Genomic DNA, 12856 nt, shown 5'->3' on the forward strand with positions numbered 1-12856 from the left:
AATCGTTCAGAACATGTCCAGTACACCATTGCTCGACGGGCGATTTGGTGGCACATCATCAGGCCAACACTGCAACGGACAAGGACGTCTTATATTTCTTGCTTCGCACATGTCCATTACGCTGTTTCCCTAATAATATCTGGTACCATGAGAGCGGCTCTGAAAGCAAAAAATCTCGCGACAGCAAAAGCGAGAGTCAGAGACGGGTGCCTATATGTCCGAAGAAAAAAAAAAAAAACAAAAAAAATACAGACGAATGGACATGATTTGCTCTCACTCAACTGCGGCTTGTCAGTACACGTTAAAGAACCCGAGGAAGTTAAAATATCTGGAGCCCACTAAGGCGTCTCTCATAGCCCGAGTCAGTAAAATGAACTCTTCTGCGGCCCAACAAAATACACGAGTTACTGTCCTTGGTGCGGTGCAAGCCCCACACTCTTTCACATCTCTTGGGAATGCCAGGACAAACCTGACCCAACGTTAATAGTGCCATGCCCGACACACGAGTAGTGGGAGGCGGCCCTGACCAGCGACAACCTGGACCAGCAAGCCTGGATTATCCAGCTAGTCCGCAAGTCAGCTGCTGCCAGCGGAGCCCTGGACTAGGGGCACCGACCACCCAGCTCCTGCGCATATTTACTGATTATATGCTCATTAAAAGTTCTCTCTCTCTCTCTCTCTCTCTCTCTCTCTCTCTCTCTCTCTCTCTCTCTCTCTCTCTGCGGCTTGCAGCCGCAACGCAAATGTCGACACTGTTAAATCACTAGGATAATGCCGCTGCTGAGCATGGCCGATCGCTCCTAAATGAGGACGCCGCCGTAGACGCATGCAAGTTGTTCTTCGCGTGCCCTTTTTGTCACGTGACTGTATTTTTTCCTATAGGCTGCTTTATCGTTGCGCTGTTGTGGCGTAGGCTGTCCTTTTTCACAGGCGGCCCGTATCGAGCTGGACAGCTCATTTGGCCCACCGTCGAAGTTGAACAATTTGAACAGGAACGTTAATGAAAAAGCTAAAACACGATCGCACCCACTTTCGTGTAAACAGTGAGGCAATAATAAAAATCCATATAACAGCACTCCTTAACAAATTCGTACCAAGAGCAAGCAATAACGCCTGGTTTGCGTGAGATTTGCGGTTCCTGCCGTCGTTGATGGCTTTTTGACGAATAGGGATCGCAGTTTCCACCTCAATGGTCGCAGTTCAGTCCTGTTAAAATCAGTGTTTAAGAACGCTGCCATTCATTACCGTTATCGGTATGCAAATCATTCGTTAATTATTCAAATTAGAAGTGACCGCCCCTTAAGTCGTAAATGTGTTCAACTTCGCAGATGAAAGAAACCGACCATCGTGTCGATTACTCGTTTGCCGTCATCTTCGGAGCTTATGCCTTCGGAGCCATGTTCTTCGGACTCATCACAGCAAAATTCGTAAGTCGACCTGCTCTGCCGTTAGAGCTCCGTATAATACAGAGACTGCAGCTTTTTTTTTTTTTTTTTTTACTTCTTTCTTCTGTAATTGATAAGACCAGCACTATATTACAGCAGTTCTTTGGGCATTGAAATTATGGAAGAAGGGGGGAAATACGGCCTCATCTGGCCGTCATAGCAATGTAAGACTAACAGTGGCATCAAGGTTTCACAAAGAGTAATGCTTAATCGCTGACGGAGGTTTTACGAAATGAGTTCTGCTAAAGCAACATCTGGCGCCCGGTTCGCTCACACAGTAGAGTGGAGACCGATCGATGTTGTACTCGGTTAAATATTTGTCTACAATAGTTATATGAATATAACATCTCACGCATATTCAATATTGTTTTCGCTCTAAAAGTAAGAACGCAAAAAGAAATTATTGATGAACTAGCCAAAAAAAGCGAATAATTTCAATGCGTTCACATGAATGTATACCAAAGATGGCGTCTATATCGAGTCGAATGTATTAGAGGACGAATTCTCGTTAGAGGAAGTTTGTCTTATTTGCTCCCGTCACGTCAATGTCGAACTTAGCACACAACGTAAATAGAGGAGCACTGTCACCCACTCGGGGATGGCAGTAAAGTTCGGACTCGCAAAATTTGTCAAGGCATAATCCTCGCTTGTTATATTCCCGTGCGTAAGCATAGCTTTTTCTCACATTAGATGCATGTCTCACGATGCCAGAATGCATATACCTTGTGCGGTACAGTACGATGCGGTATGCCATAGTTATGGTGTGATGTGATGCGGTGCAGTGCGCTGTGGTGTAGTGTGCCGTGGTGCGGTATGGTATGGTATGGTATGGTATGGTATGGTATGGTATGGTATGGTATGGTATGGTATGGTATGGTATGGTGTGGTACGGTACGGTACGGTACGGTACGGTATGGTATGGTATGGTATGGTATGGTATGGTATGGTATGGTATGGTATGGTATGGTATGGTGCGGTATGGTATGGTATGGTGCGGTATGGTATGGTATGGTATGGTATGGTATGGTATGGTATGGTATGGTATGGTATGGTATGGTGTGGTGTGGTGTGGTGTGGTACGGTACGGTATGGTATGGTATGGTATGGTATGGTATGGTATGGTATGGTATGGTATGGTATGGTATGGTATGGTATGGCATGGTATGGTATGGTATGGTATGGTATGGTGTGGTATGGTATGGTATGGTATGGTATGGTATGGTATGGTATGGTATGGTATGGTATGGTATGGTACGGCGCCACAAGTCACGGCACGCGGTCTTCTAAGTGCCGAAACTACGTGAGTGTTGTGAGGGACTCTACAGTGAAGTTCTTCGACAAAAGCAGCTGTTGGACGAGTTGGTGTTTTTTATGATTCATAACTACAGCACAAAAGACGAGACAAATATTGAGGAGAGACACCACACATTGCTGTGTGGCGTCCCTCCTTCATCTTTTTCCCGTCTTTTGCTCTGTAGTTGCAGAGTTCTTCGAATTAGTTCTGGCCACTGGGGTTACGGAATTAAATCAGAATGCACGCTAACTTCTTGTCCCCCATTTGCTTTCTCTCCTTTCGTCTCTCTTTACCTTATTATCATGTCGAATCTGCCTCTCATAGCGATGTGTATTCCTAAAGGTGCCGCACAGCAGCGCTTCCACATGACCACTTTACACCGCAATTTCCTTTCCCTTATTTTGTCCCCCTCCCCACAGGTTTTATTCCAAAGGCTAGGATCCTTTATTTTACTTTTTTTTTTTTTTTCAATCCCTGCTTACCGCTTGTCCAAAGAAGTGCGATTTTCTGCGCTGAATCTGGTTTTATTTGCGCAGGCAAGCCTACCTCCGCCGCATATGCCAGTCGGTCTATACTCTCGACCGCACAAGCTTAATCGTGAGCAATTACACAGTAAACATTGCGTCAGGAGTGTCACACTGCATATATACATTCAGCCTTGGTGCACGTACCAACCACAGAACCCATCGAACAAAGTAAAAAAAAACAAACAAAAAAAAACGTTCTGACACAGATGAAGTCGAGCAGGCAGTCACTACTATAACATTCTGCAGCGAAGTACCTGCGCGAAGGGCTTTCGCCATCCATGCAGCGTGTATCGAATCGATATGCCATGTGCATAGAAGCGGCATCGGTAAACAGCCAACCCTTCCGTTCGCAGGAAGCCGACGCCCTTATCGTTTTCATCGCCCAACTGGTTTCCTGCGTGGCGTTCCTGTTCGTCGGTCCGGTCCACTTCATCCCGATTCCAGCGTGAGTATAAAAATAAGCTAAGCGGGGTAATCATTGAATAAAGAATAAAGAATAACCCCGCACATCTCCGCATCAGAAAAAAAAAGGGCATACAGCCCATCATTAGGCACAAAAAGGGTACTCGAAAATGAGGTTTTTTGTAGTTATCATTCCAAGCGAGCCCAGCCTTCATAAAAAAAAAAAAAAAAAAAAAAAAAAGCACATTAGAAAAAGCTGGCATTAGCGTTGTAGCAAAGTTGGAATCTGGGTCATTCGGCACATGTTCCTGAAAAAATAAACCAGTCAAAAGATTTGGATTGGTTTGTGGGGTTTAACGTTCCAAAGCGACTCAGGCTATGAGAGACGCCATAGTGGAGGACTCCGGAAATTTCGACCACCTGAGGTTCTTTAACGTGCACTGACATCGCACAGCACACGGGCGCCTAGCTTTTCGCCTCCATCGAAGGGCAGCCGCCGAGGCCGGGATTCGAACCCGAGGGCGAACCAGTCAAAAGACGAAGGACATATACCTAGTCAATGTGTGTCCCTTGTCTCCTCTCTGTCTTTCGCCTTTTGTCTGGTCTATTATTATTTATTTATTTATTGATACTGTCAGCCTTAAGGCCGTTACAGGCCGTGATGATTATTATTATTATTATTATTATTATTATTATTATTATTATTATTATTATTATTATTATTATTATTATTATTATTATTATTATTATTATTATTATTATTATTGTTATTGTTATTATTATTATTAATATTATTATTATTATTATTATTATTATTATTATTATTATTATTATTATTATTATTATTATTATTATTATTATTATTATTATTATTATTATTATTATTATTATTATTATTATTATTATTATTATTATTATTCAGTTGGCTTTTTCCTGTGTACAGCTAGAAGCAATATAAGAGGGAGCATGGGAGCGGGCGGCCTTCTCATTTCGCAAGCGCTGCTACCAACAGAAGACGAGAATGGGTAGCACCAAGGGCATGCTCGGAAAAAGCAGCCGACCAAGCTCACTTTGCATGAGCCTTTACCGCTGATTCTTATCACCTGCCGGTGGCAGCTCCTTGTAAAGCGTGGAAGGCTACGCGCTCACGTGTTTGCTCTCATATTTCTTCTATAGCTGTAATTCTTGTACTTCCGTTTGTTGTTGCTGCGGATAACATCATGTTTCAACGACATTGACTAGCCCGCATGGTAACCCGTTCGTGTGGAGTGATCCACGTCGGCATTCTCGCTTACCGCATTCTGATTAACCGCATTCGTATCAGCGCTGAATTTTTGGGCCGCATCCGACTGCTATCATAACCAGAGCATCGTTAACACATGACGTACGCTGGCCTTACGCGCAGTACCGCAGTAGTCGCCAGGAGCAACCTCCCCCAATCTTGGCGTCATGCCAAAGTTATATTTATTCCCAAACCAAATAAACCACTCACACTAGCAAACCTCCGACCCATCTCCCTCACTTCGTGTCTGGGAAAACTTTTCGAACACGTCGTGCTGGCGAGACTCACTCAGCACATGACGGACAATGACCTCTACCCCCACAGCATGGTCGGCTTCCGCCCCCGTTTGTCCGCGCAGGATGCCATGCTGCAGCTCACCACCGACATTTTTGACCCGGCAATCCCGGGCCATACAAAGGCTGTCCTGGCTTTGGATTTATCTAATAGGAACATGAACGTTTGAGTGTAGTGGGGCCGTGCGGGGGCCCAGGGGCCTTGCGTGCCCCGAACTCCTCTGTTAAAATAAATGTTTTTACTTCTACTACCCGCCAGGAGCCTAATCACGTTGTTGCACAATGCTCCTCTTTCCAGGAAACTATGGCTTACGCGCCTTGGCGTAGGCCTCGCCGGATTCGCTGCGGCGGGCCAGTTCCTGCCCGTCATCGCCAGAGTCGTTCACAGCGCAACGTAGGTCGCCTCCGAACGTCTCCTTTTTCAATGCCAACCCATTCTGTCTGTCACTCTAGCAAAACCCTCCCGCTGATCTTGGTAATCCAAAGCAAGACAGGATATTGTGCATAGTGAAAGTGTGTCTGCTTTTTAAGCTGTAATTTCTCCACGCATATATCTACCATGTCGAATTTACGTCGAATATCTGTGCAGCTTCGACGCAGAGCTCTGAAATTTCTACCATTCTTGCGTGCCCTACCTGTCTCGGGTCCATGCCAGCATGCTTTGGTTACTAAGAAATGCTAGCTTATTGGGCATTCGTTCCGCAAAATGTGATCACCAAACCACTCTCGAATCAAATCAGCTTGCTCTCATATGCAGTTGACAAATAGCTTAGAGCCCCAGGGAAATAAGCAAGCTAATTAGGTTCCGCTTGTGCAAGGTCTATAAGCCAATGAATGCGCGAAAGGAAGCAACAGCTCTGCAGTGTAATTGTCACTTCTGTAAGCGGTCTAGCAAATGAAGTTCATTCAGAGTAATACCGCCATCCTGGGCAAGGATTCACCTTCGACTGCCTGGCTTTGTGACAGAGAGAGAGAGAGAGAAAACAGAAGGTTTAGATTTATAGGCTTTTATCATCCCAAAGCCACTTAAGCTGTGAGGGACGCAGTAGTGAAGGGCTTCGGACATTTCGACCACCTGGGGTTTAACATCCACTGACTTCGCACAGCACATGGGGGTCTTGTTTTTCGCCTCCATCGAGGAGCAACCGCTGCGGGAAGAGGGGGGGGGGGGGGGGGGGATTCAATCCCGCGTCCTTAGATTCAGCAGTAATTAAAGAGCCTTAACCACTGCGACACCGTGGCAAGACGGCTCAGACCAAACGAAAAAAAAAAAAAACTGAACATCTATATTAAGAATATGCTGCCCCATCAGAACTACCGATCAGACATTCGCGTTACAAGATAACTTCTGTGAATGTTTGTGTTTTTTTTTTTCGGCAGATGGCGCGGTCAATCCAGTGACCTGTGGACTATAACGGCAGCAGTGGCCGTTTCTTATGCCTCCTACCAACTGGGGTATGCACTTCTTAAACTCTTGAATATAGCTCAGTTCGATCCCATCACGCTGTTTTCAGCAATAGCAATCATGTTTCTGGAACTAAGCCTCCAGCTTGTGGTAGTCACCGTTTCGCTGAAAATGTGCTATTTGCGTGCTGTTATTCGAAAATGCAAAAACGAACAGTAAATTACGCTTTCTTTCAGGGGTTGACTTCGGATTTTAAATCAGCTCGCCATATAAAACAAAAATATTTCGTGCACTCATATATACCTCCACAACGTACGTCACGCGTTTTTTCCCTTCTTTCTATTCTTTCTCTTTCTCTCAGAGGCCTTGCATCATCGTTATTTTCGGCGTACATAGCTGATATCAGCGGGCCAGCAGCTGCCTGTACCGTTTTGCTCATCATACAGGCATCGTGGGTAAGGGCATCTGTTATTTCCATTCTCCTGAGATGCGACACCTGAAGGCGCATCAGCAATATAGTCTCCCATTTTTCATACTTTCTTAAACAACAGGCTGTAAGTTAACCTAGTCAAACAAAGAGAACAGCGAAATGGCCACAAAACCAGCCGTGAACAGAGCCACAAAGTGAAATTCTGACAACGGTAACACTATTTATTTTAACCGTAATCATTCCCTGCCTTTAGTGAGTGTATGTTACCTTTAGGCTGCGTTCAGAGACACCTCTCGATAACAATCGCAGTTTAACCCGCTGAGAGGCAGCCAGTGAGGAGAAAGAAGTTGTAGGACCCTACCGTTGAGGAGATAGAATTACGCAGCTGGGCCAAGAGTTGGAGGACGAAAGAAGAAGAAGAGAAAGAGGAAGAAGAAAAAATAAGAAAAAGAAGAAGAATTTAAATAAGCAGCAGTTAAAGAAGAAGCAGCGAAGAAGATGAAGGCAGACAACTTGGTAGATGGTAGAGGCGAACGACAACAGCGAGTTGAGGACAGAAGGTTCGTTCGAATGTTGTGACGACGGCACATTAAAGCCAGGTGTCCGCAGAAAAATTCGCTGCAACACTCCCAACTTTCGTTCTCTCACTAGGTTCAAGCGATGCTTAAACCCCGCAATTTTTTTAATAGGTGAAAATAAAGATGCTTTTTAATCGGATTTAGACATATTATATTCAGAAGTTACACTAGTTACACCTAAGCTGTTACACCACAAATATATGTGGGCATGTTACTCCGTATTGCGGCTTGATAACGATGGTGATTCTTTTTAGCCACGGAGAATCAGCTAAGATTAAAGAAATCAAGCGCCACCAGCGATTGTTTTATGCCGTAGCCGACAAACACGTCAATTAAACCCCTAATTCTCTTTCCAGACCCTTCGTTTCCAGCAGCCGCTTAAAACTTTGTCAGTTTGAAAAAGAAAAAGAGAGAGGAGGGCGTTTCTTTTTTTTTTTTTTTTTAACCTCGTCAATACCAACAAAATTACCCTTTCACTGAATCTTTCCCCTTAAATCACCTGAAAAGGTGAAAATCCTCCGAACGCAGCATTACTGCAAGCCACAAGGTCAGATTTTTTTTACAAGCCTGTGGTCACGAAAGATAACCGGTTGTAATAGTAGACAGACGAGAAAATATATATATAGAGAGAGAAATGATTTGACATGAGCAGGGCCGCCAACGGGGGTGATGCGCAGCCTGTGGTTACAGAGCAGTGCCTTCTTTTTTGTCTTCTGATAGCTAAACAGGTAGGCAGGCATATGATAGGCGATAGAACACCCGCGTAGGTCTTACCGAGCCTGCAGCAGCACTCCTATAATTGGCCATGTGTACGCGGTCCCCTCTGACTGTCGTTCGCTGTGCTTTTTCTTCCAGGCCGTGGCCCGCTTCCTGGTTTGGATAACAGAGTGCGCGATGCAAGCTCACGCACGCCGCATACTGTCCTAAATTACACCTGCCACCCCAGCAGGGTCGCTCTGCGTGCACATGTCGACCATCTTGGTGTTCCGTCCCCACACTGTCGCCATTTGTGGCACTAGTCTGAGCTGTGTACAAGCAAAGGTGTGCCCACAGAAGTTTGACTGCATTTACCAATAAATATTGAAAAGCAAGCGAGCTTCCTGACCTTTTCGTTTATGTCAAGAAAAGCGCTTACGCTCACAATTACGTCAACGTTCTGTCCCGTAGTGTGTTAGATGGTATTACGATAGCGCAACGCTTCTGGTCAGACGTTATATTGTCGTCTAAGGCGGCTACAGTGCAGAAGACAGGACGGTGGCATGAGGTAAAAGGAAGGCACGCTAGCGAAAAAAACTCTGAGTCACAATAACCTCATACAGATTTCTCATATTAAACTCTTATAATTCTCATATAATCTCACACAAATATCATTCAACATATGAGAAATATATGAGATTGTATGGGATTTGTGATTTGTATGAGTTTAATATGAGTTTTTATGAGAAATCTGTATGAGGTTATTGTGACACGCGATTTTTTCGCTAGGGCAGGGCAGGCGTGAGCAAAACACAGCCAACACTGAACCTATTCGTGGGTTGGTTCAACCTTTACATAGAAGCGTATAGGCAGTAGTTTTGTTTTCAGGCAACACCCTACTCGCTTCTGATCGCGTGAAAAACTACCACGTCTGTAAGAAAACACTTCCAAATTCACCACGCCACACAACGAAGTGCACGGTTGCTGTCAGCAACAAACTCGCTCAAATCATGAAAACTGCTCACGCTTCAATCAGTGGCGCTTATCGCTAGCTGAAAGGTGGTGTAAATGCGTGACAAGAGATGCTCAGTTGTGCCCACTACGGTGCACGGCTTAATGGTTAGGACGTTCGACTGAACAGCCGGATGAAGCGGTTTCAGTACCGGCCGCGGTGGCTACGTTTCGATGTATAGGCAAAACGCAAGACACTCATGTACTGGTTTAGTTTGGTTTGTAAGGTTTAACATCCCAAAGCGACTCAGGCTATCAAAGACGCCGTAGTGGAAGACTCCGGAAATTTTGACCACCTGGGGTTCTTTAACGTGCACTGACATCGCAGAGCACACGGGTGCCTTGTCAGTGTACGTTAAAGAACCCCAGGTGGTCGAAATTTCCGGAGTCCTCCACTACGGCGTCTCTCATAGCCTGAGTTGCTTTGGGACGTTAAACCCCACTAATCAAACCAGTAAGGAGTGCCTTGCGTTTTGTACGGTGTAAATGCATGTTAAAAAAAAAAAAAACCCAACTTGTCGAAATTACGCGAAGCTTTCCATTACCATGTCCCTCATGCATCGAGTCACACTGGGACATTAAGTTCTATACAGAAACGAAACCAAACCCAGCCCAAGTATACTGCGCTAAAGTAATCGGCACCCGTAGACGACAAGTGAATAATTACGAGGAATGAAAACACGCGACAGGCAACGAAGAGTTCAACCAAACTGGCAGCGCCCTTTCTCAAAAAGATAAAAATTCTGGAAGCTAGCGCTGGCGTTTCTTCAAGCATCCAGGCCTCAAAATATCACATGAACGATACTGGGGACCACGTCAAGTATCACGAGTCCACGTCAAGTATCACGAGTAGTGTTCAGTAGCGCAAAGCAGAACTGCAGACACAGTGCATAAGACAGCTCTATGGAAGTTCCACTTGGCAATCCGCGACGTTGCCTAACATTAGCTACCGCCAGTTTTCCTGTTCATCAGCGTAGAAGTGGCCTTCTGGATAGGCTTCCCTGACTTAATTCGCTATAGACTGAATCACATTATTGTAATTGCTATTAGCATTCGATTCGGGACATTAAAAAAAAACGAATCGGCATCCAGTCAACAAAAGCAACTCACCGCTTTACTTAACAAAAATCATGCCCCTCCCCCGCCCCCCCTCCTCCCTCTCCTTTGTAGTCATGACACTCAGAAGTCCTCGTACAAAATGTACTCCTGCAGCGACCGTGGCAGCGGCAGCTGCCCAACACCCACAGGCATCACTCGGCGCCTGATCAGTACCGCTCGAAGTTTCAGCCGGCACAGGTGCTGAAGGCTAGCTTTCATCCGCTGCACACACTCGTACTCGGAAGCGGGCGTCACCGACCTGGCGAATGACAGACAAGCCTCGTTCAGGGCAACGGCCTCAGACGGCATCACAAGCATGGCGAGCTGGTGGCACCGCACGAACCCCTGACCGTGCGAATCGTCTCCAGACAGAAGCGTGGGCTGCCAACGAGTGGTGCTCAGCGAACCGTACACTCTTACCAGCGGGTGAGACAGGTACGGGTTGACGCACCGACAAGCGTCCCCGGTCCACACTTCGGCGCCGTAGCGCAGAAGGAGCTTGAGCAGTTCCAGGTTGCCGTAGTAGATGGCAGTGTACAAAGGGCGCAGGACGCATCCGCAAAGACCGAGGATGACACAAGGGAAGTCCACCAGGCTACACATACCACCGTAGAAGCAAGGCAGACACGTCCGGGTGGCGCGGCTCAGGACGGCTTCGAATGTGCTCGTGTACGGGACGCGGATCGGCGCTGAGGGCGGCATGTGGAATGTGAAGAGGACAAGTCGATAGAGGGCCTCACTCCTGGCGGCCGTCAAGGTACACAGCTCACTCATGCACGCGGGACAAGTGAGTAGAAGGCTGAGACTTCGCTCCATGATCTCGGAGTCGCGGCCGGAGAGGGAACAGGCCAGGTAGGCCTCGACAGCCGTGGCGCGATGCCTCCGAAGCGTGCTGCTAGCGGCCTCCGACCTGTCGGCCAGGAAGCCGTCCAGGCTGCTGTGACAGGTGTGGGTACGGAATGCCCTCGCCACAGGGTCCTTACGGGCATGGATTCGCCGGCACGATGGCAGCCAGGCGGAGAGCGCCGAACGCGTCGACGACGCGGCGCCCATCCGAAACTTGAGTGGAACAAAGTAGTAGCGGCTTTTCTCCAAGTCCGAATTCGGAAGCGCACCGGCGAGGACTTGGTGTGTTCTAGCCATGGGAAGGGCAGCGGCGGGATAATCCCAGTGTCCGAGACGGCGCGGCAGAGATTCGATTTGCAGAAGCCTCACGCGGCTCGAAGCTCAGATGGTGCTGCTGCTGCCGGGCTGCACGAACGGGCGCGCGCACACAAGTGCGTGCAGCAGTCTCGCATCGTGCTTTCGACTCGGCGGAGCTGCCTCCCGGAAGCAAGTTTCGCGCACTGGCTTGGGGTCGGTGCGCTCGCGGTCGGCATCCCCACAAGAGGCAAGAGATTTGCGCTTGCGGGCTTCTTTTTCGGGACACAATGAGCCTTTTGGAAGCCAGTCTTGTGCATTACGTCTGGTTCTGAGGGCCATCGTTCGTAGGACAGGTGTGCCACAAGACGTTCAAGACAGTCTTTGTGGGCAGCAATGGACTTAAATGTCGCTTGTTTTCCCTATGGTGAGCTACATTTGCTCCGAGCTCCAGCCACTCTCCGAATGGCAACTAACCGACATACAGCGATAGGAGATAGCGCTGTCCAGCTCGGATCCGGCAGCACAAAAGCAGCTGGTGGGCTGGGGTGAGAGTCGCTGAGAGCCACAATCTCGCGGCCACCTTACGCTATATCACGGTAATTGTAAAGCTCAAGATTCAATAAATGTTTTCACCATCACCACCATCACAACAGCGCTTGGCCTACAATGTTTTCTGCGAGTAGAAGGCGGATATGGTTTACGACGTTATGTGGGGATTAACGTCCCAAAGTACGTGACTCCAGCTGCGAGGAACGCCACGGACTCCGAAATAATCTCGCAAGCAGAGTAGCATTTCTGAAAAAGGACTTAGATTGGCCTCCATCGAAACGCAATCGCCGGCGGTCGGGACCGAACCCGGGCTGCGGCACAGCAGTCGCGCATCTTAATCACTGCACCACAGCGGCAGGGTATAAACGAAGAGGGGTCCGTGTCTTGTGCGATGTCAGTGCACGTTAAAGATCCCTAGGTGGTCGAAATTACTCCGGAACCCTCCACTACGGCGTCTCTTTCCACTTTCACTCCTACCTTCCTCCCTTCCTTTACGGCGCGGGTCAGGTGTCGATAGAAGTGCGACAGATACTGCGTCTTTCCTTTCCTGTAAACCAGAAGGTCTGTTCGATTCAGAACTTGTTCTCGGCACCAATTCTGAAAAAGTTCCGCTGGTGCCAGTCAGGTGCCGGCGGTACAGCGCGTCAGCAGCGCCACACATTACTGGTGCGACATTTTCAATCGAGCCTTGTCGTCTGCTGGC

The 12856-nt window shown here is 47.4% G+C and overlaps 1 protein-coding gene across 1 annotated transcript in view; it reads left to right on the plus strand.

The window, feature by feature from the left end:
- The window catches only part of LOC146208356 (MFS-type transporter SLC18B1-like), a 41243-nt gene extending 32491 nt beyond the window's left edge, over positions 1-8752 (plus strand). The window contains exons 9-14 of the mRNA XM_084592896.1: positions 1329-1427; positions 3620-3711; positions 5542-5637; positions 6624-6698; positions 7010-7103; positions 8512-8752. Coding sequence (XP_084449022.1) covers positions 1329-1427; positions 3620-3711; positions 5542-5637; positions 6624-6698; positions 7010-7103; positions 8512-8583 — 528 coding nt within the window. The 3' untranslated portion in view covers positions 8584-8752. The remainder of the gene's footprint in view (positions 1-1328; positions 1428-3619; positions 3712-5541; positions 5638-6623; positions 6699-7009; positions 7104-8511) is intronic.
- The last annotated feature ends 4104 nt before the right edge of the window (positions 8753-12856 follow it).

Source organism: Amblyomma maculatum, chromosome 1, assembly GCF_055883805.1.
Source record: "Amblyomma maculatum isolate TAMU_Amacu chromosome 1, ASM5588380v1, whole genome shotgun sequence".
NCBI classification, from domain to species: domain Eukaryota; kingdom Metazoa; phylum Arthropoda; class Arachnida; order Ixodida; family Ixodidae; genus Amblyomma; species Amblyomma maculatum.